This window comes from Carcharodon carcharias, chromosome 9 (genome assembly GCF_017639515.1).
Source record: "Carcharodon carcharias isolate sCarCar2 chromosome 9, sCarCar2.pri, whole genome shotgun sequence".
In the NCBI taxonomy this organism is placed as follows: Eukaryota; Metazoa; Chordata; class Chondrichthyes; order Lamniformes; family Lamnidae; genus Carcharodon; species Carcharodon carcharias.
In genome coordinates this window covers 10996014-11021410 of record NC_054475.1, presented here as the reverse complement: position 1 = coordinate 11021410, position 25397 = coordinate 10996014, and the positions used below count along the sequence as shown (strand labels likewise).

The following is a 25397-nucleotide window of genomic DNA, read 5'->3' as shown; positions in this document are numbered from 1 at the left end:
TAAGAGAAATTCCAGTTCCTGGCCCAATTATCAAAAATAAGGCACCGAATTGTAGCAGTGCATGAAAAGTAGTTAAGGCAGTCGTGCCGGTTCTACTGATGACAATGAAGAGGACTCTTCTTTGCCTTCCAGAGGATTCTCAGCCAGCGCAGAATGGTTCAATCACTTTTTAAAAAAATCATTTTGGTCTTCAAAATATCAAGTTGACCGTGTAACTGCAGGAGTGTTTCCCATGGAGCTGCAGGAATGCATTGAGGAGAGAGGGGACCAGCCAGAGCAGGTCTTCAATGCAGACAAAACTGGCCTGTTATGGAAGAAAATGCCAAATAAGACTTGCATATCCAAAGAAGTAAGGGTCGCACATGATCTTAAAGCCACAAAGGACAGGCTAATGCTGTTACCATGTGCCAGTGTGGCTGATTTTTAAGTGCACAGTATCTGAAGGACAAGAACTAACTGAAATTGAAGTCCTGAATAGTGTTTGGAATGGAACAGTTTCAGAAATTATGGGTTTGTGCTGTACTTCGTGTTTCACTGTTCAATTTAAGAATTGCCATCAATTTTGGGCAAATTGATGAATCATTGTGCCTCAATCAAAATAATGTAATAAACTAATGTATAAGTGTATGCCTACCTTGAAAGTCTAGGTGTGAAGAAATTGATTGGACTTTTACAGTATGTACTGTTCTATGCTAAGTGTAACAATGCATAAGTTCCTTTGTTTCTTCTTTGCCACCTCCAGCCTCCCTCCTTGTTCTGCCTTTTCCACCTCCATTGAAGTGGCACTTGGTACCTGTGAACAGCCATATGTCATTCTTGATGCAGTTGTGTCGGTGGTTGTGTGTTGTTTGCTAATGTCTTCACAAGTGGTGTACTTTTAAGACCAGAGTGTGAAATTGTATGTGGGCCAGGCTCTTCAAATTCTTTCAGCTGCCCCCAATACTCCCCACACAATTTTCTCTTCCTTTTTGTTGTATACAGCCTGTTAGGCTGAAGTACAGTTCATAGGTATTTGCAAACCTATGGTAACTCAGCACATCAAATAACATGGGTGCTGTGTGCCAACATAGTGTTTATTTTGTAGGAAATGACATTGCAGACACATGCAGTCCTGTCCACACTGATTGTGAGCAGTCTCACTTTCCTGCAGGTTTATGTATAGTGAACAGAAATGGCAGAGTTGCTGATTATTCTTGTCTCCCCAGGTGAGGTCAGCTAACTTAACACAAAGGACATTAAGATAAATACTGCATATGCTGGAGATGTGAAATAAAAACAAAAAATGGTGGAAGAACTCAGCAGGTCTGGCAGAATCTGTGGAGAGAGAACAGTTGATGTTTCGAGTCCATTTGGCTCATCTTCACAGCTGCAGAAAAGATATAGTTGCCTGAACCTTCCTAAGTCATGTCCTCGAGCTATTAGAGAGCTTATCATCCCTAGATCTGTTACAGGGTATACATAGTGGGCAGAGGAGTGATCTCTTGGAGCTGTTCGGAATAATTGTAGTTTAAATCAACATTTCTTTTTAAAATTAAGCTTGACATTTGTGTTGTGATCTGTAATTCATGATGTACACAAATGGGTGGATGGTAGGAACTAGTTATACTTGCCTTCATATCCTGAATACTTAAGTAAGGAACTGTAGTTATTATCATGACTAGCCTTGTATACATTCTTGTGGGCATGTACTGAAGGAGGAAGGGTGTGGCTATGGATTAGGTCTCTAACCATTGCAAAACCAGCTGAATGTTCCTAATTCTTAATTGTACATGTGGTGGTGGTGCTGCTGCTGTCCTAATGTGTGCAGTTCCCTCAAAGGCTGAGTCATTTGAAAATGGTAGTGTTTTGCTCCAGCTGTTTCCGTTCCTGACACTTGCGTATATTGCAACACCTCTGGGGCAATTCTGAACAGCTTCAAAATTAATAATATTGAAATAGTTGTGTGGAAAGTTTCAAACGTCTGTTTTAAAGAAAAGCTGGACTGCTGTGTTCAGAGTTGGCAAATAACTGTCCAGACTTTGTATCTTAAATGATGTGCATATTGGCTGCACCACACCATCCTTTATTACAATTAATACACACAACCATCACCCTCAATTTTGCTTGATATGTTTGTTAATATGTTATGTTTAATAGCATTGTTTCCAGCTTTTGCATCAGATTTTAAGAGTTTTACTTCTGGTCTTATTGCAATGAATGCTTTTGTGCTAAATTGTAGAAAGTTTTGTTGCTAGTTTTGGCACCCACTGAAACAATTAGCTCCTCAACACCTGTAGCATTGTCATGTGTGAGGTAAAACTCTATTTCAAGTTTTTCATTGCGAGATCTGTTTTCCATACCAAATGTCCTTGAACCTTTGGCTGGTCTTCGAATGGTAATGTGCAGAAACTGATTAAGAATGCCCAAAGTTCTCTCTCACAAACTGTTAAAACTAATGGCTTTCACTTAGGGAATAGTGGTTTTCTAATAGGCTACACATCCAAATTCAGCCTAACTTCAAACGCAACAAAAGAAAATGTCTATGACAGGTGTCAGGTTGATAAGGTTAGTGATTCAGGCTGAATGTAAGTTAATAAGGGAAGTGCAAAATGAAATGAGACAGAGTAAGAGAAGAGAAGATTGTTCTCCTTAAAGAGAAGGTTGAGTGGAGAGTCAAGTATTCAAAGTCATGAGGCCTATATACAGTATAGATAGCATGGAACTGTTCCTGTTGGTGGAAGGATCGAGAACCAGAGGATACTGATTTAAGGTGGATGGCAGAGGAACCAACGGTGACATGAAAAACTGATTTTATGCCGTGGTAAGTTAAGATTTGGAATGCCCTGCTTGCAAATGTGGGGGAGGCAGATTCAATCGTGGCTTTCGGAAGGGAATTGAGTAAGCACCTGAAAAAAGAATTTTCAGGGTTTTGGGCAAAGGGTAGGTAAGTGGAATGAGCTGAGAGCAGATACAATGGGCTAAATGACCATCTTGCATTGTAATTATTTCATGATTTGAGCAGCGACAACTTGTATTTAATGCCGTTAATGTTCAAGGGATTGTTCTTTTTAGTAGGCAAGTTAACAAAATATCTCTGCCTCCTTACAAAGTATCTTTATTGCTGTTGGAGGGCCTATGACCCAGTCCCTCGACCTCTCTCTGTCTGCCTTTCCCCTGCCTTTCCCCATTCTTCAACTCTTGCATTCATTTTCCCCCAGTGCAAGCCCAGCCTCATGCCCAATAGGAGCACAGCTCCAAAGAATGGTTATGTAGTGAGGTATTTAAACCTCAAATATTCCATGTTGTGGTGGCATAAACTGGCCTAATATTTGGTTGATAGATTAAATTGGCAGCTCAAATGCTAGTTCAGGTGATGTTGGTCACTGTAAAATCAGATGATGCTCTTCAGAGGCCTTCTCCCTTTTCCTTATATATTTATGGATTGTCAAAATATTCTAATCCATGCCAAGGCACATATATGGTTGGAGGATACCTGTGTGGAACATCAACACTGCACCATTTGGACAGATCAGCTGTTTTCCTGCTCTAATTTGTCATTTGCTGTCCCTTGGTGACATTATGTAAGCTTGGGGTCAGTTTCTATATTTCCATCTAGCCCTAGTCTCCTCTGTTTCCACCACCACCAAAGTCCTCTGCTGCTATCTTTGACAACACAACCTGCAACTACAGATGTTTGACATCAAATTCTGCATGATCAAGGGTTTTCTTTTGCTTCCACCAGAATTACCTTGCCTAATGCTTTGATTCCATGTTGGTCCCCCTCACGCTGCCTTTGGTCAAAGCTGTTTCAATCAACTTCCAGACTCTCAAACAAGAGAAGAGGAGGCAATGGCACAGTGGTATTGTCATTAGACTAGCAATCCAGAGATCCAGGGTAATGCTCTGGGGACCTGGTTCAAATTTGAATTCAATTTAAAAAAAAAACCTGGAATTAAAAGTCTAATGATTTTTTTCCAGGTGTTTTTGTTTTGGATTTCCAGCATCCGCAAGGTTTTGTGGTTTGCAGTTCACTTGGTCTTACTGAGTTCAATGTCATTCTTTGTTTTCATCGTTTCAATTCAATCAACACAGTAACATATTCAGATTCCTCTTCTTAATGTGAGCTTGAGGAATGAAGCAGCAGTTTGTGTTCCTTGCGGATTGTTCATGTGTGGTGAGAGGTGCTGTCAGGGTGTGCATGGTGGGTGTGGTGGTGTAAAGGGGAAAAGACAGCGCAGGGAGACTCCCTACAAGAATAGTTTGGAAAACAACATAAATTTTGTTCAGAATTACCTGGAAAAACTCAGCAGGTCTGGCAGCATTGGCGGAGAAGAAAAGAGTTGACGTTTCGAGTCCTCATGACCCTTCAACAGAAGTAGTTCTGTTGAAGGGTCATGAGGACTCGAAATGTCAACTCTTTTCTTCTCCGCCGATGCTGCCAATCCTGCTGAGTTTTTCCAGGTATTTCTGTTTTTGTTTTGGATTTCCAGCATCCGCAGTTTTTTGTTTTTATAATTTTGGTCAGGTGTATCTCCTGAGCTTAGATTTAAGTATATCTTTGTACGACTTCATTGACTCTTTGGATATGCCCTTCTTTGCCAAATCTATTGTTCTGATAACAAACACACCTTCTCGATACTTAATCATGATTTTTTTACACGTAAATCAAAGTGCAGTAACAGAATTTACCTTATTCATTTCATTTCCTCTTGACAAAAGATTTATTAGTCATGTGACAAAGCCAGCTTTATCGATCTTGACTGAGGTACAAGAGAGGAGAGAGCAACATAATAGCACCTGTAGCTTCCTTCTGGTGTGGCTTCCACTGGTATCACTTGGTGATAATGCCTAGGCGATTTGTTGTGCATGCCTGCTCCCTGAAGCATGGTCCCAGAATATGACTAATGCTATTTAACCCAGAACAGAAATTCTTTTGTACAATAATTCATGTATTTCACTTGTGGATACATGATGTGGCTGTTTTCATTACACTATTCATCCTTATAATGGCTGCACTGCTCGAAGGGATTTGAAAACCACAAGGTTATTTTCTACAACTAAATATTTGTTTAACTTCAGTTATTTTTTATCTTTTAAAAAGTGATTTCTTGCATATTTAAAATTTTGACGCCTTCAATAATTAGTTTGTTTATTTTGCAAAATAAAAACAAAGCTCTAGATATGACCAGGTCTTTTCACTTGTTCCACCTTACTTCTTTGGTTATCGTATATACAAGACAAATTGATAGTTAGCTTGATGGTTGGGAAGGAAAAATGGCTAAGGGGGAAAGAATTACTCATTTCTGTGCAATTGTGATTTTCAGCATTTCAATGAGGAGCTCACCATCATCATGTGGGCTGCGCCCAAAGGCAGCTCCTTGTCTGCCGATGCTCCATCCTGAGCCGCTTTCTTGGCAGTTTCTGTTAATGATGGTTTGCCGTTGCATTTCACTCTGAGGCAGGGCAAGGGAGGCAGTATCTGTATCTACCTCAGACAGAACAGGAATCAAACCTGTGCTGTCGCTGCTATTCTGAACTACACACTAGCTATCTAGCCAACTGAGCTAACCAGCCCCAATGGGAAGCTACTCTTCTGAATTTGAAATGTATAAGGATGTAGGGTTGTGTGTATAAAAGCTATAAAGAAGGATTTTGATAATGAACAATTATTTAGTATCCTTACAGAGGGATTCTGGTCAAGTCACAAGCCACAAATTTAAGAATAACTAGTTTGTAACCATCGTGTGGACATCATATGAGATTGCTACCTGGGAAGTCAACCTTCAATACTGCCAACCTTATTTTGTTCAAGGGGGTGATTTGATTGAGGTGTTTAAAATCACAAAGGCAGGAGGTAGAGTAGATAGAAGCAGACTGTTTCCAGGTACTGAGAGATCTAAAACAAGGGGATATTAGAAAGAAAGCTAGACTTACTTTTTTGTAGCACCTTTCATGTCATTCTAAAACTTTACAGCCAATGAAGTACTTTTGAAGTGTGATTTTTCAAAAAATATTTTTCTCTGAGGATCGTGAGCCCTTGGAACTGTCTTCCGCAAAAGGGGGTGGAAGCAGAGTCTTTGAATATTTTTAAGGCAGAAGTAGATAGGTTCTTGATAAGCAAGGGGGTGAAAGGTTATCGGAGGTGGGCAGGAATGTGGAGTTGAGGTTACAATCAGATCAGCCATGATCTTATTGAATGGCAGAATAGGCTCAAGGGGCCGAGTGGCCTACTCCTAATTCGTATGTTCCTATGTATCACTGTTATAAGGCAGGAAACAATAAGATTAAATTTAAGAGATTTGGGACAGAACAAGAGAAAGCTTTTTACACGAGGTGAAGTGCGCTACTGAAGTGTATGATTGAAACAGGTACAGTAACAAATGTGAGGTATTGGGCAACTGGAAGCCAATGTGATTGAGTGAGAACAGGAGTGAAGGGTTAAATGGGACTTGAAATGGGCAAGAATATGGATAATTCTAACTGAGTTTAATAGTTTAAGTTTAAGGAGGGTGATGAATCAGAGGAGACTGGGCCTGTATTCTCTACCGTTCAGAAGAATGAGAGGTGAGCTTATTGAAACATACAAAATTTTTACAGGGCTCAACAGGCTAGATGCAGGAAAAATGTTTCCCCTGGCTGTGGGGTCTAGAACCAGGCGACAGTCTCAGAATAAGGGATAGGTCATTTAGGACTGAAATGAGGAAGAATTTCTTCACTATGAAGGTGATGGAATTTTTGCAATTCTCTACGCCAGAGGGATGTAGAGGCTCTGTCGTTGAGTATGTTCAAGACAGAGATTGATAGATTTCTACACGTTAAAGATATCAAGGAATATGGTGGCAGTGCAGGAAAATGTCATTGAGCAAGAAGATCAGCCATGATCTAGGTGAATGGCGGAGCAGGCTTGAGGGGCAGAATGACCTACACCTGCTCTTAATTCCTATGTTCCTATGGAGAGGATATGGGATCGGAAGCTCAGCAAACAGTGAAATAAGATGCTGAGATTGCAAACCGCCTAGTTCAGTCTGAGACGGTGGCTGGGCAGGGAGTTGGAATCGATGTTGAGAGTATGGAACTTGTGCTGGAGGCCAAAGTCAATGGCTTTGATTTTCCCAATTTTAAGCTGGAGGAAAATTTTAAGTTAGTCAAGACTGGATGTTGGACATGTAGCCTGACAACACAGAAAAAGAGTTAAGAAAAATTGAAAAAAAATTTGGTAATATTCATTAATAAAATGTATGGCTTGTGCCTGCAAAAGGTTTTAAATTTTCCTTTACTTTTCCTCCTGATTTTCTCTCCTTACACCTCCGTTCTTATAAGAAAGGATTTATATAATGCCTTTCATGATCTTAGGACATCCCAAAGCACTTTACAGACAATAAAGTACTTTTAAGTGTAGTCACTTAACTGGAGTATTGTCCAGTTCTGGGCACCACACTTTACGAAGGGTGTCAAGGTATTAGAGAGGGTGCAGAAAAAATTCACGCGAGCAGTTTCTGAGATGAGCTTCAGTTACTTGGAGAACAGAAGACACTGATTTCAGGTGATTCTCAAAAGAAGGAATAGTGACATGAGGAAAACCATTTTATGCAGTGAGTGGTTAGGAGCTAGGAAGAATGAAAAAGCTTGCATTTCTATAGCTCCTCTAATGACCTCGGGGCATCCCAAAGCAGTTTACAGCTAGAAGTATTTTAAGTGTAACTAGTGTCAAAGTATAGGAAAAGCAGCTGTCAACTGGGATGGTTGGCCTCCAACGACCACAACCATCTTCCTTTTTGCTAAGTATGACACCAGGGGGAAAACTTTCCACTGGCTGGAGTCGTGCTGGATGGAAAGGAGGATGGTTGTGATTGTTGTAGGTCAATCATCTTAGTTTCAGGGCATCATTGCAGGAGCCCTCAAGGTCGTGTCCTAGGCCCAAGCATCTCCGGCTGCTTCATCAACATCCAGGAGGGGGAGAGTTACCCGGATGCTTTGTATCAGAAGGCGGTCACACCCGGTAAATTAAGTACCTCAAGTCCGGTCAGTGGTCAGGGTCAGCAGGGTGTGACTGCTAGTGAGGCAGGTAGAGGGATCCTGTGTTCAGGAACAGAGGAGCCTCAGCTCTTGGCCTAGTCCAACAGGTACGAGGTACTTGCTCCCTGTGTGGATGAGGAAGAGGGCTTTAAGGGAAGTAAACACGTGGCTAAAGGAGTGGTGTGTGGGAAAGAGAGGTTCCATTTCGTGGGGCACTGGCATCAATATTGGAACAGGAGGGATCTGTACCGTTGGGACCAATGTTCTAGCGAAAAGAGTAAATAGGGTGGTCAACAGGACTTTAAACTAGAAAGTTGGGGGGTTGTGTGTGTGTGTGTGTGTGTGTGTGTGTGTGTACTGTTGTAAAATAAATCAGTTTTGTTCTCTCACGTTTTTTAGGGTCAAAATCTGCTGTCCTTATGACTTGTGACGACTACAGCAGTGTGGCTGACTCTTAAGTGCCTTCTGAACAAAGGCAATTTGGGATGGACAACAAATGCTGGCCTAGCTAGCAACGCCCCATCCCATGAATGAGAAGAAAAGCTCTCAAGCTGGACCACCATTCAGTGACATCTTTGCTGATTTGTAATCGAGCTCCAACCACCCACCTTGGCCCCAAATCTCTTAATATTCTTAGCAAAAATCGACTGATCTCTGAACTTAGTTATTCATTCAGCTAGCATCAACTGCTTTAGTGTGAGGGAGTGTTTCCTGACTTCTCCTGAATTGCCTGGCTTTGATTTTAAGGTTATGTCCTGTTACCCTCGACTCTCCTGCTCTCTCTCGCCAGTGGAGTTTTCTCTAACATAATTTGCTTCCTCCCCACTTCCAAATTTTTTTAAAATTTCACTTCTTTAACCCTGACATGAATTACCTTACTTCCACTGTCTTCTCAGTGTGAACAAGTTGAAAAGTCACTTGTTTGATTCCGAGTTGCTGTTTATTTACCTGCCCGGCCTGGTTACACATCCCTGCCAAAATCTTTATCCATGCCTTTTGTCCCAAAAATCTATTGCTTAAATATTTTCTTTGCCATCTCTGGATCCTGTGCAAACCCAACTCATTCAGAACTTGAATGAAAGCAAAGTGCAAGAAAAGCTGAGCAGGCACATCTATGGGGAGAGTAAACATTTCGAGTCCAATATGTTTCTTCAGAACTGGAGTCAGACTGGACTCCACGTTAATTCTGTTCATAGGTGCTACCAGACCTGAGTTTTTCCAGCACTTTGATATTAGAGATTTCCAGCATCCACAGTATTTGGCTTTCATTCAAAACTCATCCTGCTTTTCGCGCACTACTGCCAGGATGCTGGTCTCATCAAATGTTGAGGTTGTATTTCCTCATGTCTTCTGGGTCCTCCCTCCGCTCAAGTCTCTCCAGCTGTATTGCTTCTCCACTTTCTCTCCCTCTATGCTACCTTTGCAGGCTACAACTTTCTTCCCAAATGTAATTTCCTTTACTCTCTCCACTTTCAAAAACCCTTTTAAACTTCACCTCTTTGACCCTGTCATGAATCTTTCTTCTGCTATTTCCCCACTGTTAAGTCTTGTGCTGGGATGCTTTGCTCTATGAATGGTGCTCCATAAATCTGTTGTTCGCACCTGATGCTTTTCCCTCAACCAGTACAGTACTGCCACTCTTTTCATGGCTGGTTGTTGGAGCTTGTCAGCATGGAGTGGGTGCTGCATTAGCTTAAACAGATACAGCACTACAGAGTAATGGGAAATGTCAAGTTTTGAGATGTTGTGATACGATGAGCAAGTTCTGGATTATAAAATCATTGATATGACCCTGCATCTGTACGTGACTGCTCTTTCACCACACGTGTATTTAAAATATTCTGTAATCTTCCTGTGAAAGAGGAACAACAATCTGGAGACCAATCACAGGTGCTTGTGAAGAGAGACATAATGTGGATAAAAAGAAAACCATGCCCTGTGGATGCTGAAAATCTGATAGCATTTAATAGAGAATGTGAAGCAAAAGATTCAAGCACTGATGCGATTCAGTTGGTTGATACAGCAATTGCATTTTTAATAAATTTATTATAATACTGTGAGCATGCCAGGAGCATCCTTCTATTCATTGCCTGAGTATGAAGAGACAATTAAATGATTGGAGACAGTAATTATAGTCATCAGCTGTCCCTCGATTTGTGGATGATGTCTACTCAGGGTTGCAAGCTTCTGTCATGGGCCTTCATGTGACTGAACAGGCCAATTCTTGACCTGCAGATCTTTGGCCACGTGGGGCAGGATGTCCCATGGGATGGGGATCCTGAGTGCAGGATTTGATGGCTTTTCTTTCCTTCTCTGCCACTGCTCTGCCTCATCGTCAAGATGTTGTGACTGAAAGGATGATGCAGTTTGATGGAGAAGTTGCTGTTCTGAATAGCTGGTAGCAAGCTCCCCCCAGCCATAAAAGTCAATGATATTATGCTTCATGGAGACCTTGAGTGTTTGTGTCTTTGAAGTGCTTTCTTTGTCCTCCCCTGGAAAACCAGCCATTTGAAAGTTGGGGAAACGACTTGGCAGGGGGAGGTGGTTTTCAGTCACCTGGAGTCTCGAGCCCATCGAATACTGTAATAGGTGAATTTAACTGTCTCTTTTGTGGTGCCTCTTTGCAGCACTGGAGGGATGTGTGTTTGGATTGGGGAGAGAAATTGAGAGTTTATTTAGCTTAGCATCAGTCATTGGGAAAATGTGAGAGCCTATTATAAAAGGTGTATTGGCAGAGCATTTAGAAATGCATTATATAATCACACAGAGTGGCTTCATGAAGGGGAAATCATGCTTGACAAATTCATTAGAATTCTTTGAGGAAGTAACAAGCAAAATAAATAAAGGGGAACCAGTAGATGTAATAGATTTGGATTTCTATAAGGCATTCAAAACGTACCGCACATAAGGCTACTTAATAAGATAGGAGCCCAGGGTGTTGGGGGTAGTATATTAGTCTATGGATAGAGGATTGGCTAACTAATAGAAGACAGTTGGGATAAGAGGGGCATGTTCAGGATGGCAAGCTGTAACTGGTGCAGTGCCACAGGGATCAGTGCTAGGGCCACATTTATTTATAATATATATTAATGACTTAGATGAGGGAAATGAATGTATTATTGCCAAATTTATGGATGACACAAAAATAGGTGGGAAGGCAAGTGATGAGGATGACAGAAGGAGTCTACCGAGGGATATAGACAGGTTAAGTGAGTGGGCAAAAACTTAGCAGATGGACTGCAATGTAAAAATATGAGGTTATGCACTTTGGCAGAAAGAATAGAAGAGCTGAATATTATTTAAATAGGAAAAGTCTACAGAAAGCTGCAGCACAGATTTGGGGGTCCTCAAGCATGAATCCCAAAAAGCTGGCATACAGGTTCAACAGGTAACAAGGAAGGCAAATGGAACGTTGGCCTTTATTTCAAGGGGAATGGAGTATGAAAATATGGAAGTGTTGCTAAAACTATATAAGGCATGAGTTAGACCACACCTATAATATTGTGAACGGTTTTGATCCCCTTATCTAAAGAAAGATATACTGGCATTGGAGGCAGTCCAGAGAAGGTTTACTAGGTTGATCCTAGGTATGGAAGGATTTTCTTATGAGGAGAGGTTGAGCAGGTTGGGCCTGTACTTATTGGAGTATAGAAGAATGAGAGGCAACCTTATTGAAATACAGAAGATTCTTAGGGGTAGATACTGGGAGATTGTTTTCCCTTGTGGGCAGAGCAGAGGGCATAATCTGAGAGTAAGACAGGTGATGAGGAATTTCTTCCGAGGGTAGTCAATCTGTGAAATTCTTTATCATCGAGGGCTGAAGAAGTTGGATTGTTAAGCATATTCAAGCTCAGATAGGCAGATTTTTAATCAGTGAGGAAATCGAGCGTTATGGGGAAAAGGCAGGAAAGTGGGGTTGAGGATTCAGATCAATCATGATCTCATTGAATGGCAGAGCAGACTTATGGGCCAAATAGCCTACATCTTATGGTCTTATAGTTTCTGTCTCTAGTAATTCAATGCCTCCTGCTGGTTGGTGTACATCTGTTACTGAGGACGAGGCTGAGCTTGGCTGTATAGCCCCCGTGGTCAAATAGATGACAGTCGCAGTTTTGGTTAAATGAGGATGACAGAAGGAGTCTACAGAGGGATATAGACAGGTTAAGTGAGTGGGCAAAAAACTTGGCACTTTGAAGTTGACTCTTTAAATTGTCACTGGAAATGGGTGCTTAGATTCTCAAATGGAGCTAGTTTCTGTTGAGACTCAAGCATGTGACTTAGACTGGATTTTTTTTCTTTGGTGTCTTTGTTTGATGCATGTACTTGTGGGGCAGGACCTTTTTTGTTTTCGATGCCCAAAGCTGCTTGTGGGACTGTACCCCAGCTGCAGGAGAGGAGAAAACTGGGCAAGCAAAACATTACAGATGCTGGAGACCCGAAATAAAAACTTAAGTGCTCAAACTGTGCAAGGTTGACAACATCTGTGGAGAGAGAAACAAAATTAACATTTTGAGTCCAATATGACTCTTCTATGGAAGGGATTTGAGTAACTTTAGAAAGATTGAACTTCAGTCCCCACCATCTCTTCCCTAGAAGAATCATTCTTTCTTTGGGTAAGTTTTTCAGCTGTTTTCAGAGGATGTTTGCTGACTGTTGGCACAGCACCAGACTGTGAAGTTGACTCTTTATATTGTCTCTGGAAATGGGTGCTTAGATTCTCAAATGGAACTAGTTTCTGTTGAGGCTCAAGCATGTGACTTAGACTGAATTTTTTTCTTTGGTGTCTTTGTTTGATGCATGTACTTGCATGTTATACTGTGTCCAAGAAAAATTTTTATTAAAAGCCTTGCTCCAATGCAATAGGTTGGGTGATGGCATATTGATTGAGCGTATGGACTGCCAACAGTCAGCTGCCAATTGTCATCACTATGATGAAGAACCTTGGGTTGAACAACAGCTATTTCTGGAAACCTGCAAAATTCCTTAATGAGCTTCTCACTAGCTTGAAGCATTCTGCTGGGAGGCGTTGCTGTTTGATGCTACTTGTGGCTCTCAATCAACTCCTTTTGGTTGAAAGCCCCTCTACTTTTTAATTCCTTATTATCCTTGAGGCTGCATAAATCCTGACTTGTTTGGGTGCTGCTGAGGTGAGGAATTACTTGGTTGTTGGATTCTGTTTGCAATTTTCCATTTTCCGAGATTTCGCTGTCTGCAGAAGCAGCTGTTTCTACAAAGGAAGCAGAGTGAAAATTATAAGCACCACCCAAGTGTGGCGCACCATGTCTCCTTTTATTAAAAACATGGACTTGTGTTTATAGCACCTTTCATAACTGCAGAACATCTCTGAGCATTTTGCAGTGAATAGAAAATTTCTGTGAAGTAGTCATTGGCTGCCACATGTCCAACATTACAATCTGTACACAGCTAGATCCCAGCAACTGCAGAACAAGTTTTTTCAGGAAAGTGTTGATTTTGGGTTTTTATCATTTGATCTGGAGAACTCTGAAGTAGAGTTTCCTCATCTACTTAGCTAGTTCATCCAATAAGCAGCAACAGAAATGAGTGACAAGTCAGTCAAATTGGTTGCTGAAATCTCTACAAAGTAAAGTTTACATTTTCCCCTGACCTCTCTAACTCAGTAACCACGATGGGACCCAACTCTACCTCATTGCCACCTCTCAAACCCTTCACTGCCTCTATTTCCAGGTGTGTTGGTTCAATTTCCAGCCTTCAAAAGGTTAACTGGGGCATGTTTTAAACTTTGTAGAGACGGAAATCATTTTATTCAGACCCGCACCGAACTCATTTTGATTTCCAGATTCCATCATTGATTTCTGGCTACTGCCTCAGGCTGTATCAGACAACTAGCTTCTGACCCCATTTTCTTACCATCACAAACACTGTCTCCTTCCATTTCTCAAATATTACCCATCTGCTGCCAAAACACTCACTTCAAGCTTTTTCTTAACACTCGACTATCTAAATGCTCTGACCAGCCTTCCTCCACCCTTAAATGGAGCTCATTGATAACCTTCTGAACCCTGACTTTCACCACGTCCTGCTCGTTATCTCACCCTGAAGCGCTAAAATTCCCCCCTTCAACACCTCCACCAATCTTAAAAAGCAAAGAATATTTCCAAAACCTTGGCCCAAACCCTAGGTCACCTGTCCGAATATCATATTCTTTCGCTTGGTGTCAGTTTCTGATTGAGCTCCTGTGAAGCATCTTGGGACTTTTTAAGTAAAAGGTGTTATGTTAATGCAGGTTCTGGGTGAGTTCCTAACCTGTGTTGTGGTGATGAAAGATGTCATGCTAAATTGTGTTTTCTTTCCTCCATCCGGACAGATGCATGTCAGCATTTTGTTTTTTTTTTCGTTGAATATTTTTATCTTAAAACTGCTTCAGTTTTTTACTTGATTTCAAACAGATCTTGCTTCTCCTGTTCAGATTATCCCTTCCGCCATCTAACCTCTTCATACTCTTGTATAAAATGAGGGAGGAGAAACTGAATGTTATCACTACTTGCAGGTTCAGCTTCACTGTTAAATACTTAGATCTCAGAATTTAAAAATCACACTTTCACAAGCTGTTGAAAATTAAGCATACCTTTCTCAGGGCATTGACAATTGGCTGTGTAGAGTGGGTATGTGGGTAAATATCAAATTCACGTGCATGAGTTTGGCCTTGGGTTTTTTGTCTTGTGTGGTATGTTGCTAGTGAAATGAAATTCTCCTGAAAAACTGCAGGACCGTGCCCATTTAGTTTCTTTGTACACTGTTTAAATATTGGGATAGCTGGAGCATTCATGTGTCACGTGTGTTTTCAGCTTCTTGCTGACTCTAACTGGCTAAGGTTTCAATGAAAGCTTTACATGAAAATGCAGAAACAAATGAAGAGGCTAATTACAGATGTTGAGACAGAGTGCAAAGCTGCTCAATGTCGTTTAAAAAAAAATCCATTTTGATTTCATTCCTATAATAGTGAAGACAATCTAAGGTGAAAATCACATGATGTAAACACATGAATGAGGATGAACATAGTTATTCTGAATGATAGCTTCCTTATGACTATTCAGAGGAATCAACAACTGTTCCCAAATTGAAATGACCAACTTGGATAGATGAAATGGTTGTCTGAGACATGTTGGAATGGCTCAAAACAAACAGATTTCTGGGAATGGATCATATTTATCCTAGTATGCTGTAAAAGATTAGGGTGGGGATTTGGGAAGCATCTATGACAATTGAGGCAGTCACTGGACACTGGAAAGAGGTGAGAGGAAAAATACCAATGTGGTATCCACTTTCAAAAAGGGGGTTAGAGAGACCAGGGCAATGACAGACTTAGTAGTCTTTGCCCCATTCTGTTGAAAGAAGTATCTGCCAAAGAATAAGCTAGTAACAGCTAATATGGATATGGACAAGGAAGAACATGCCTAACTCACTATGTTGATCTTAAGTAGAAGCTTTCCACGTTCTATGTAGCCTGCCTAGGCTTCTGAAAAGATTTTGATTATGTGTAAATGGGACTAGATAAAGAACTAGTGAAATTGTAGGCAGCAACAAATACTTGGAGATAGGTCAGGATGGGGTGAGAAGCACTGAGTAAGATATCTTCCAGCTTGGTGACAGTACAACTGTTCAGCATTTCCATATGTCATCTAGACTCAAACTCAATGCAAAATTTAAATTTGCCAGTGCCAAATTGGGAAGAGCAGTGGAATTAGAGCACAAACGTTTGTGTTGGCTGAAATAAGCATTTGGGTAAATCAATGATGGATGAAATTCTTCTCTGACTGGTGTGAAGTATGTTAGATTGAAAGTAAAAAAAAAAGAAAGTATTCCATGAATGATGAAAGAGCCAAGAATGAATTGTGAAGCAACCTTGAAGTCTTCAATTGGACACCCGCTTGCCCAACAAAAGGGAGAGTGGAATGCAAGTCAGAGGCACTGGTCAGGCCACACCTAAATACCAAGTCCAGTTCTATTTTCCAAGAAATGAAGGAGGCATTGAAGTGCTGGGGACAATGCAGAGAAGAGTTGCAAGGATGAGCTGTGGGGTGAGGGCTTGAGCTACGAAGGAAAATTAGAAAAGCTTGAGTTTTTCAGCCTGTGATGGAGATATGAGGAATGACCTTTAGAGATACAGCATATTACAGGGAATAAGCAAATCTAGCATATTGCAGCTAAATCTTGGGAGTAGTGAAAGGGATACAAAGTTCAAGTGTTGTAAGCTCGGGGGCAGATACCAGGATTTTCTTCTCAGTGGTCAACATTTTGAATGGACTTCATGCTATAGTTGGGACTAGATTCTGCTTGGGGAACTGAGTACACTTCAGGATGGGTGAACTGTTATATAATTGTGATCCTCCTTATCTGTTTTTGCCTCGTGATCTCGTGGAGTGGACTGTCTGCTGTGCTGAGTCCAGAGACACTGGTTATCCTTCAATTCTTCATGTGTGAACTTAGACCAAGAGTCAGGGTGCTTCTTTGAGAGGAGAGGGGGGTGGTGGCTTCAACGCAGTGGAATCTGTACAATGAGCACCATTTTCAGGAGTAGTAACGAGGAAGTGAGCTAGAGCCCTGGCTGATTATTTTTCCTCCCTCAAAATGAGCAGCATCAAGGACTGTTTTAGTGCTCCTGTTGAAACTCCAGCCAAAATTCACTAACTTTAAACCATGGCCTATCTTGGCCTGAATGGTGAGCCAGTTCCTGCTTTAAGTAAGTAACCAAACCAAACACCATGTTCCAGTTCATCTGCTTGGGCTACTCCTTCAGCTTTGAAGAATTCCATTTATTTATTTGTGGCTGCTTGAGTTCCATTTCAGGCTTTCTATGTGGTATCTCGGAGATACCAGTGACTGCCTCCTTTGTGGGAGTAGATTAGACTGGAGTCATTCATTCCTCTCAGCCTCTAGCAGCCAAAGCCACGTTCACTTTAGCCAGGCTTTTAATAGTTTCTTTTAAAATGAATTTTCATTTGATTAAGTCTTGTTTTGTTTCCATCCTTTTTGCAGCATGATTTTAATTTCCAACTCTGGAGGGAGGAGTGAGCACTTAGAACATTCCAATTGGAAGCCTTAGGGATTTTAAATGTTTCAGATATTTTTTCATCAATTGCTGAATGCTAAACTATGTCATTGTACATTTTTTTGCAAGACTTCGATTGTAATTTGAGATGAATGCTGGTGAGGCCTTAAGACACTTAGAGTTCTTTTATCTTTCCCCTGTTTTCATGCAAAATGTTTTTCCTCCTAGATTAAAGAAATTCTTCACTGTAATCTGGTATAATTTACAGTTTCATGAAAAATTCAAGTCTGTGCTGTCTTGATGCTGAGGTTGTCTCATATGCAGTTACACATTATCCTTTAGTTCCCAAGACCTCAGTTTCAGTCCAGTATGAACTGGTGACGTGTCTCAGCCCTGGCTGTTGTGGCTTCATGAATATTCAACTTGGGGAATTCTGAATTATATTGGCGGGTGCGAGAGTCTGGAATTCGACTTGAGCATAACCGAATGAGTATTCACCTGAAGATTTCAGAAGCATTTATTTTTCACGGGTGTGAAGGTGAATGGGAGAGAAATTTTAAGTGCGGTCTTTCAGATGCTGAGCCAGCGATTTAGGCATGTACATCTGAGGTCAAGCCCGTGAAGGGGTGGATTGTGTGGTCTGCCAGATGAATAGCATTTTCTTGTTTTTAAGTTGTGGGAAATGGGGTGATCAGTGTTGCAGTGAGGATGTGCCCTTGACGTTGGCTATAATGCACACTATTGGGGTAGAGTCGAACATGCCTCAATATTAAATCTTGCATGTGGTATGGCACTGAAGTATATAAACCATTAATGTCTTTGGCAGTCTAACTGACCTGTCTTGCCCCTTGCGCAGCATTAGCATTCTCACATCAGTGTGGAGCTTGTGCTGCAAAATACCAGTCTGAAGAATTGAGCGAATCATCTAGGTTGAGAGTAAAGATGCAAGCTTAAGGGTGGAGAGGGGTGGAAAACATATCAAATTAGTTGTGGTGTTTGGGGAATGGATCCTATATGAAATCTTAACCAGCTTTGCTTGCACTGTGGCATTCTGGGATAGTGTATGAAGTGAATCTGATGTCAGCGGCTGAATTAACTGAGGGGAAGCAAAGATATCAGCCTTGGCTCAGTGTGGCTTGCCCTCATGTCTCAGTCAGGAGGTTGTGGGTTGAAGTACCACTCCCTTTGCTCTGGGCCAACACACTCATGCAATAACGAGGGAGTACAGCACTGTAAAAGGTGCCATCTTTCAGAAGAGATATAAACTGAGGACCTGTCAGCCCTATCAGGTGGGCATAAAACAACCCTTCGCGTTATTCAAAGAGCAGCAAGGACGTTCTTCCTGGTCTTCTGACTAATAATTAGTTCCTCAATCAAGACCTGAAATGGATTAGCTCATCATTACATCAGTGTTATTTGTATGAGTTTGCTGTATGCAAGTTGGCTACTGCATTTCCCTACAACAGTGATTATGCTTCAAAAGTATTTTATTGTAACAAGCTTTGAGACATTGTGGTTGTGTAAGGTGTGCGGTCTGGGAGAACTTTGGTAATGTGGATGAAATATACTTTCCAATGGAATGACAGAGTCAGGGATTTTCTAGGCTTCTTTCCTTGCAGTGACCCTGCTTACACCTCCAGTGGAGGCTGAAGAGGGAAAAGACAGGCTTTCAGGCCTGTAAAGCATTAGACAGTAATTTTAAACAGGGAAACATTGAAGAATAATACCTTGGTTTCAACTTCAGAAACAAGTGGTCAACGATGTAGTCATCAACATTTTTTTTCCAGTTTGTCAAACTACTTGTTAACACTGAATCCAAGTGGTTTAGTTAATAGTTCTATGAATCAGTGCTGCAGAAACACGACTGTCATCAGGAAGGCTGAGGCACAAGGTCAGCGTGCTTCTGATTGGGTTACCAGCACTCCAGGATTACCCTGGACTCTCCAGGAATTGAAGATTAATCTCCTGGTCACCACTGCTAGTTTTTTCAATTCCTTGGAAGACTTTAATTTATTAACTAAAAACCGAGATTGAGGTGGGAGGTTATCTGACGAAACCTCCAGGACTACATCCAACTATAGATGGCAACTCTACTCTGGGTTAGATGATAGGAAGCAGAAATGAAAGAGAATAGTAGATTAGAGTTTTGTTGCCAGAGTATGCAGGTCACAAAGCATCCATATATCTTTTTCCCCTACAGTGTTTTGTACTTTCCAGTCGGGTACCCTGGAGAGGTTTCTTATTATTATTAACAAGAGTTTTGTGCAAAGTTGCAGCTATTGCTGTCCCTTTTTTTGGTGTCTTCCCTTGAAGACTTGCATTTATATAGCACTTTTCACAACCTCAGGAGGCCATAAACACTTAACAGCCAACAAAGTATAGTCACTGTTGTATGAAACCAGTTTCCTCAAAGCAAGCTCCCACAAATAGCATTGTGATAATGACCAGATAATCTGATTCATTTTTGATTTGCTGGATAAATATTGGCCAGTGCACGGGGGACAACATATCGTTACTCTTCAAAATAGTGCTACAGGATCTTTTCCATCCACCTGAGAAGTAAATGAGGCCTTGGATTAACATGTCAACTGAAAGGCAGAAACTGCAGTAATGAAAGAGGCGGATGTTTGGTTTGGGGGTCAAAGACTGATTTTGTTTTGAGAAAAATAAACGACTTGTAGCGGGACACTGAATTCAAATGGTGACCTAAAGGAGTGGCATGTTGGGTGCATGTTTTGGGTCTGATCATTTGAGCTCCTTAGAATTTTTGTTAGTAGATTGACAAGGCTGCTAATCCCAGCAGGGCATAGAGTTTATGCAATAGACACTCAACCAGGCCTGTGTATTGGCTTCGTGCTTCCCCGAATTAATTCAGCCATGCTTCAGAGTTGTTGTGGCTTTTAGCTATTCAAATGAACCTATTGAAATCCAGATGGAAGAAATTAAATTAACACTTTTTTTATACTGGAGCAGTTCAGTCTGCCCATTGATAATAGTTCCCTTAGTACACACACTCTCCCAGACTTGAGTGACTGCATTTTGTACCTATCCTGTTTGCTAGAGTATATTCCAAATATTAATTGCAGCACTTGAAATAAAAGAATTCCCCCCACTCAATTTGAAATATATTTTTGCTAATTTGATTTTTTGGTTCTACAAGCTTGACTATCATCTGCAGCAATATTCAGGGCTTGCTTTAGTTTTCAATTCAGTATTTACATTGGGTGATTTAAGTTTCTCCCGTTCAGCATTTGCTTTCCTGAAAAGACGTGCTTGCATGCAAGGGATATTATAAATGGGAGGTGGTTTTTATTAAGATTTGATGGGTGCAGTTCCAGGATTTTGAGCTGAGTCCTTGGTTAGCTATTATGGCATCAAGTACTACGGTTTTTGTTTGCTAGAGAGACTACTTTGCTGTCACAAGGATTTCACTGAGGTGTCAATTGTGCCTTGGTTAAATTTACAGGCAGTGTCTGTTTGAACTGAAAATATAATGGCTTGCATTTATTGAGCAGTCTAATGTTTTAAAACCTTGCAAGGTGCTTCACAGGAGCATTATCGAACAAAATTTTGACACTGAACTACATAGGAGGTGACCAAAGTACTTGAAGGAGCATCTTGGAGGAGAGCGAGAGACACAGACGGAAAGGTTAAAGAGGAAGACTTCCAGAGCTTAGCATAGGCAACTGAAGGCACATCTGCCAACAGAGGAGGGACTAAAATCAACATTGCACAAGGCTCCAGAATTGCAAAAACTCTTCAATCTGGTGGAGTTTGAAGATGGGGAGGAATAAATGTAGATCAGAAAGCACTGGAGTGACAAGTCAATGGGACTTGAAATCCATTAATTTACAGGCAACACAAGTTTTGTTGAGCGCAAGTTGACGGAGGTTAGAAGATTGGCCAGTTGTAGAATCTCTTTCCAAGCTTGGGTTATTTCTGGGGAATGATTTTGAGCAATGTAATTCTGAGGTGAAGTACTGATGATGACAGGTGATGGCGTTAGAGTTGGCAGCCACGTGTGGAGAAAGAATGAATCTCGCATTCAAAGAATACTGCCTTTGTATTGAGTCTAGCCTCATGAACTCAACAGCCTACATTTTATATAGTGCCTCTAATGTCGAAAACTCTCCAAGGTGCATCAAAGTAGCATAATCAAAAAAAAAATTCCTGAAATAGGAAGGGTGACCAAGAACTTGGTGTAAAAGGTGAGTTTATTCATGCTTTTGAAAGAGGGAGGGAATTTGTGGCATCTGAGTAGCTGAAGGGAGGGAAGATGTTCTGCTTGAGTCAGAGCAATCATGAGTTTTGTGATGAGGATTCTGGGCCTGGAGGAGGTTAGAGATGAGGGTGAAGCCATGAGAATTTTCAATTGGAGGTTTTGGGGGACTGGAAGCCAGTGTGCCTGGGTGAGGGCATGGAGTTTGTTTTTTGGGATGAGCAGTGCACTATACATGTGACTTACTTCCTGACACCCCAAAGCCTTTCTACCACCCCACAAGTACAAGTCAGCAGCAGAGTGAGATGCTGTCCACTTAACTGGATGAATCCAGCTTCAGGTACACTCATGAAGCAGCCTGTATGTTTGGCATCCCTCTCCACCACCTTTGGTGCACAGTGGCTGTAATTTGTTCATCTTAAAAAATGCAGTGAAGCAACTCTTTAAGGCTCCTTTAACAGTATTTTACAAACCTACGACCGCCTAGCATCTAGAAGGACAGGTGTAACATTTCTATGGGAACACTGCCCTCTGCAAGTTCCCCTCCAAGATTCGCACTATCCTGACTTGGAACTATTGCAGTTCCTTCATTGTTGCTAGATCAAAATTCAGGAGCTGCTTACCAAACAGCACTCTGGGAGTACCTTCGCTCCATGGACCACAATGATTCACAAAGTTTGCTTGCCACCACCATAAGGGCAACTTGGGATGGCCAACAAATTGGCATGACATTGCTATCCTTTGAATTAATTTTTAATCCTTTGTCAACAATCCACGGTCACTTAGGCGAGGAAGTGAATACTCTATCCATTTTTGTGTGAAGAATAACCACTTGGGACTGGGGCCGGAAGATATTTCGTGCCAAGTGAGAATCAAAGCTCTCGTGAGGGTAGGAGAAAGTTGGATTAGTGGAATATATAATTTACAAAGAAATGCCTAGAAACCCTTGAGCTTCTGAAATTCCTGTTCGCCTTCATTGGTTTTTCACTTTGCTGTGGCAGTGGATTGCAAAAGTGCTTAAAATAACTGGTGTGGAGAAGCTGTTTCCTCATTCCCACCACATACACAGTCACATTTGCGCAAACACTTGCCTTGAATGACTGTGCCCTATCAGGCCAAGGATGCAGGACCCCTTCTCCATACACCTCCCCACATTATTTTCTGCTTACTTTCTTGATTCAGGCCTTCGTTATAAGGGCTGGGTGGGGGCACGGTTGAGTGTAGGGTGGGGAGAGGGCGCACTATAGATCTTGGAGGGCCTGGCAGCTACGGGATATGTTGGAAGGAGCAGAAAAGGAGATTTTTGTAATTAAGATGATGGGACTTTTCAAAGGACATGTCTGGTCCAGAATCAGTGGAATAGCAGGAAGGAATGAGAGTCCTAGAAATTAATCTTGAATTGACACTGCACTCTTGTTGAGTTTGCTTCCTATGGTTTTGTGAATATTTCTGTATCAGGTAAAATATTGAATGAGGATGAGAACTATTTTGTTACGTTATTTCAGCTGTTGCCTTTATCATGTTTCTTCATGGGATTTTCCTTGCCTGAGAGGCAGCAGAGTAATACTTTCCCCAGGCCGTATTTTAGGTTTTTTAATTTGTCAATTTTTGGTTATGTTCCTGTAAAGTAGCTTTGGAAAATTTATTTTGTTGGAGATTCTATATAAATACAGATTGACATGGGGGAAGGTGGGCATGAATTGGTGGCTGAGGCTGTCAATGACTTTAAATCTTGAGTTCCAAAGCACTCAACTTGCAGTGCATTAGTTGGTAGTGCAGTTATTGTATATACAAAGGCAGCAGTCAAATTGCGCACAGACAATCCCACAAAATGTTTGGTTAAGTGATTAGTTGATCAGTTTTTGTGTCAAACTCGGAAGTGCCTGGTTGTTGTCAAGACCCAGATGAGCCAAAATTTTCGTCCAGCTGCATGTTGACAAACTGAGGCTGCCATCAACCATAACTGTTGTCCTCTACCTGTGACCATTATTCTAGCAACCTCCAGGTGCCATCTCAGGCTGACAGGACCTTTTTTCCCTGCTTCTGACCCCATTATCTGTTGCGTTACTATAAGCACTTTCTTCCAACTCCTCATTATTGCCTGCCTCAGCCCTTATCTTTCTCCTTGCAATGCCAGATCCCGAGAACATACCTTCAGTGCCTCGAACCAAAGCTTGCACGGCAACATTATGTGCGCATCCGACACTAGCCAGGCCACTGCTGGCCCCTGACTCCTCCAATCAATGCATACACTTGGCTGAATGTTCTTGTTGGTGAGGAATGACAAAATTGATGGAAAAGAGCAAGCTGGCATTTATACAGCACTTTTCACGATCTCAAGTTGTTCTAATGATGTATGGGCAGCAAAGTTGTTTTGGAAGTAATCTACAGATGTAGACAATGTGGCAGCCACATTAGACACAACAAGCTCCCACAAACAATGTGATCATGACCAGATCATTTGTTTTGATGTGGGATTAGTTTGGCTAGGACACTTGAACGCCACAGGTTATCTTTGGATAGTGCCATGGGATGTTTTACATCCATCTGAGCAAGCAGATGGGGGACTTTGAGTCATACAGAATCACTGACATTGATTCTCTCAATACTGTCCTGGGGCTATCTGATTTGTTTTAGGTGCTCCAGTTATTGGAATGGGACTTGAGATCATAGCTTTGACTCCAAGGTGAGACTGCCACTGATTGAGACACAGTTAACAGCATGGGCTTTATCCCATTTATAACCATTGTCTCTTTGTTCCAGGAAATGGAAATTCTAGTTCTTCCATGCCATGAAACTGGGGCAGAAGGGGGAAAGCTTGGTGACTGTTGGAAACATTCCCTGCCAATTATTGTCTATGCCATCAGTGAGGAGCGTTTGACAGACTCAGAAGAAAGTGAGCTGCAGGAGATGAGGGAACATGCCCTGCCTGTTTTCTTCATCAAGGTACCAAAACACCTGAGCAGTCTCCACCCAGACTCTCACTCTGGACCAGACAAGGAGCTCTCAGTGAAAAATTCCAAGTCTGAAAAGGAAAAGAGCTGCCTTTACCGTCAGCTCACTAAGTTGGACTACCTGGGCCCCACTGTGGTTGGATTGTCCAACACCAGCAAAGCCCAAAGTACGTTGGTAGAACACTTTGAGAAATTTCGGCAGCTTGGCATCTTTGCGAAGCAAGTGGTGCAGATGCACCTTGTGGATGCAGCGACTGTGCTGAATGGCGTCCACTGCCGGTGTTTGGACATCTTCATCAACCAGGCCTTCGACATGCAGAGAGACTTGCAGATCACTCCCAAGAGGCTGGAGTACACCAGGGACAAGGAAAATGAGCTGTTCCAGTCGCTGATGATCATAGCCAACAGGAAGCAGGAGGAAATGAGAGACATGATCATCGACACTCTCAACAGCATGAAGGAGGAGCTTTTGGATGAAGCAGCAAACTTGCAATTCAAAGGTAAGATTGAAGTGTTATTTTTCTATTACAGGTTAAAGACAGCTGGCAGCTAGCTGTAATTGGTCATTGCACTTCACTCGGTTCTGGTTTAAGGGCAGATTCAATTTATGATGAAATGTTGTGTTCTGATTTGGTAATTCTGTTCTGCTACTGATTATCCTGGGGGTGGGTGAAGGGGACGTGGAAATGGATTTGGATGGGGAATGACGGATGTTTGTAATGCTAGGAGACAAAAGCAAACACTGTTGTAACAATAATGAAGAAATGAGTTCAGAGAGCGCTGTCCTCATAAAAGTCTTTAACTGTCCCATATTTGTAGAAGCCAACGACATGCTTCATTGTCTTTCTATAACAGAAACAATGTTTTCCAGTGAGATTTCCCTTATGTAAGATGGGGGCTAATTACTTTATGGTTTTTTTTTTAAACCCACTGTAAACTCCCATTAATCTGCATTGAGAAGGAAAGGGGCGTAATAGCTTATTCAAGTGTGTGTTTCTGTCTGAGTGGTGGTTGGGGGGCTAGAATTAACGTTCAAGCAGTTGCACAATGAGCTAAATGGCCACCTTGTGTTCTATAACTCTGTATACAGGATAACTAACAAATCAAATTCATTTCGGCTTTTAATAATTAAGCATAAGCTACATAGCACATCAGATAACTATACCAGGTCTGAAAACATTTCACACGGAGGTAATTT

At 41.5% G+C, this 25397-nt stretch overlaps 1 protein-coding gene across 3 annotated transcripts in view; it reads left to right on the top strand.

Moving 5' to 3' along the window:
- The window catches only part of dstyk (dual serine/threonine and tyrosine protein kinase), a 126669-nt gene that overhangs the window by 31397 nt on the left and 69875 nt on the right, over positions 1 to 25397 (top strand). For all 3 annotated transcript variants that reach the window (XM_041194900.1, XM_041194903.1, XM_041194902.1), the window contains exon 3: positions 24009 to 24699. In XM_041194900.1, the coding sequence (XP_041050834.1) occupies positions 24009 to 24699 (691 nt within the window). The remainder of the gene's footprint in view (positions 1 to 24008; positions 24700 to 25397) is intronic.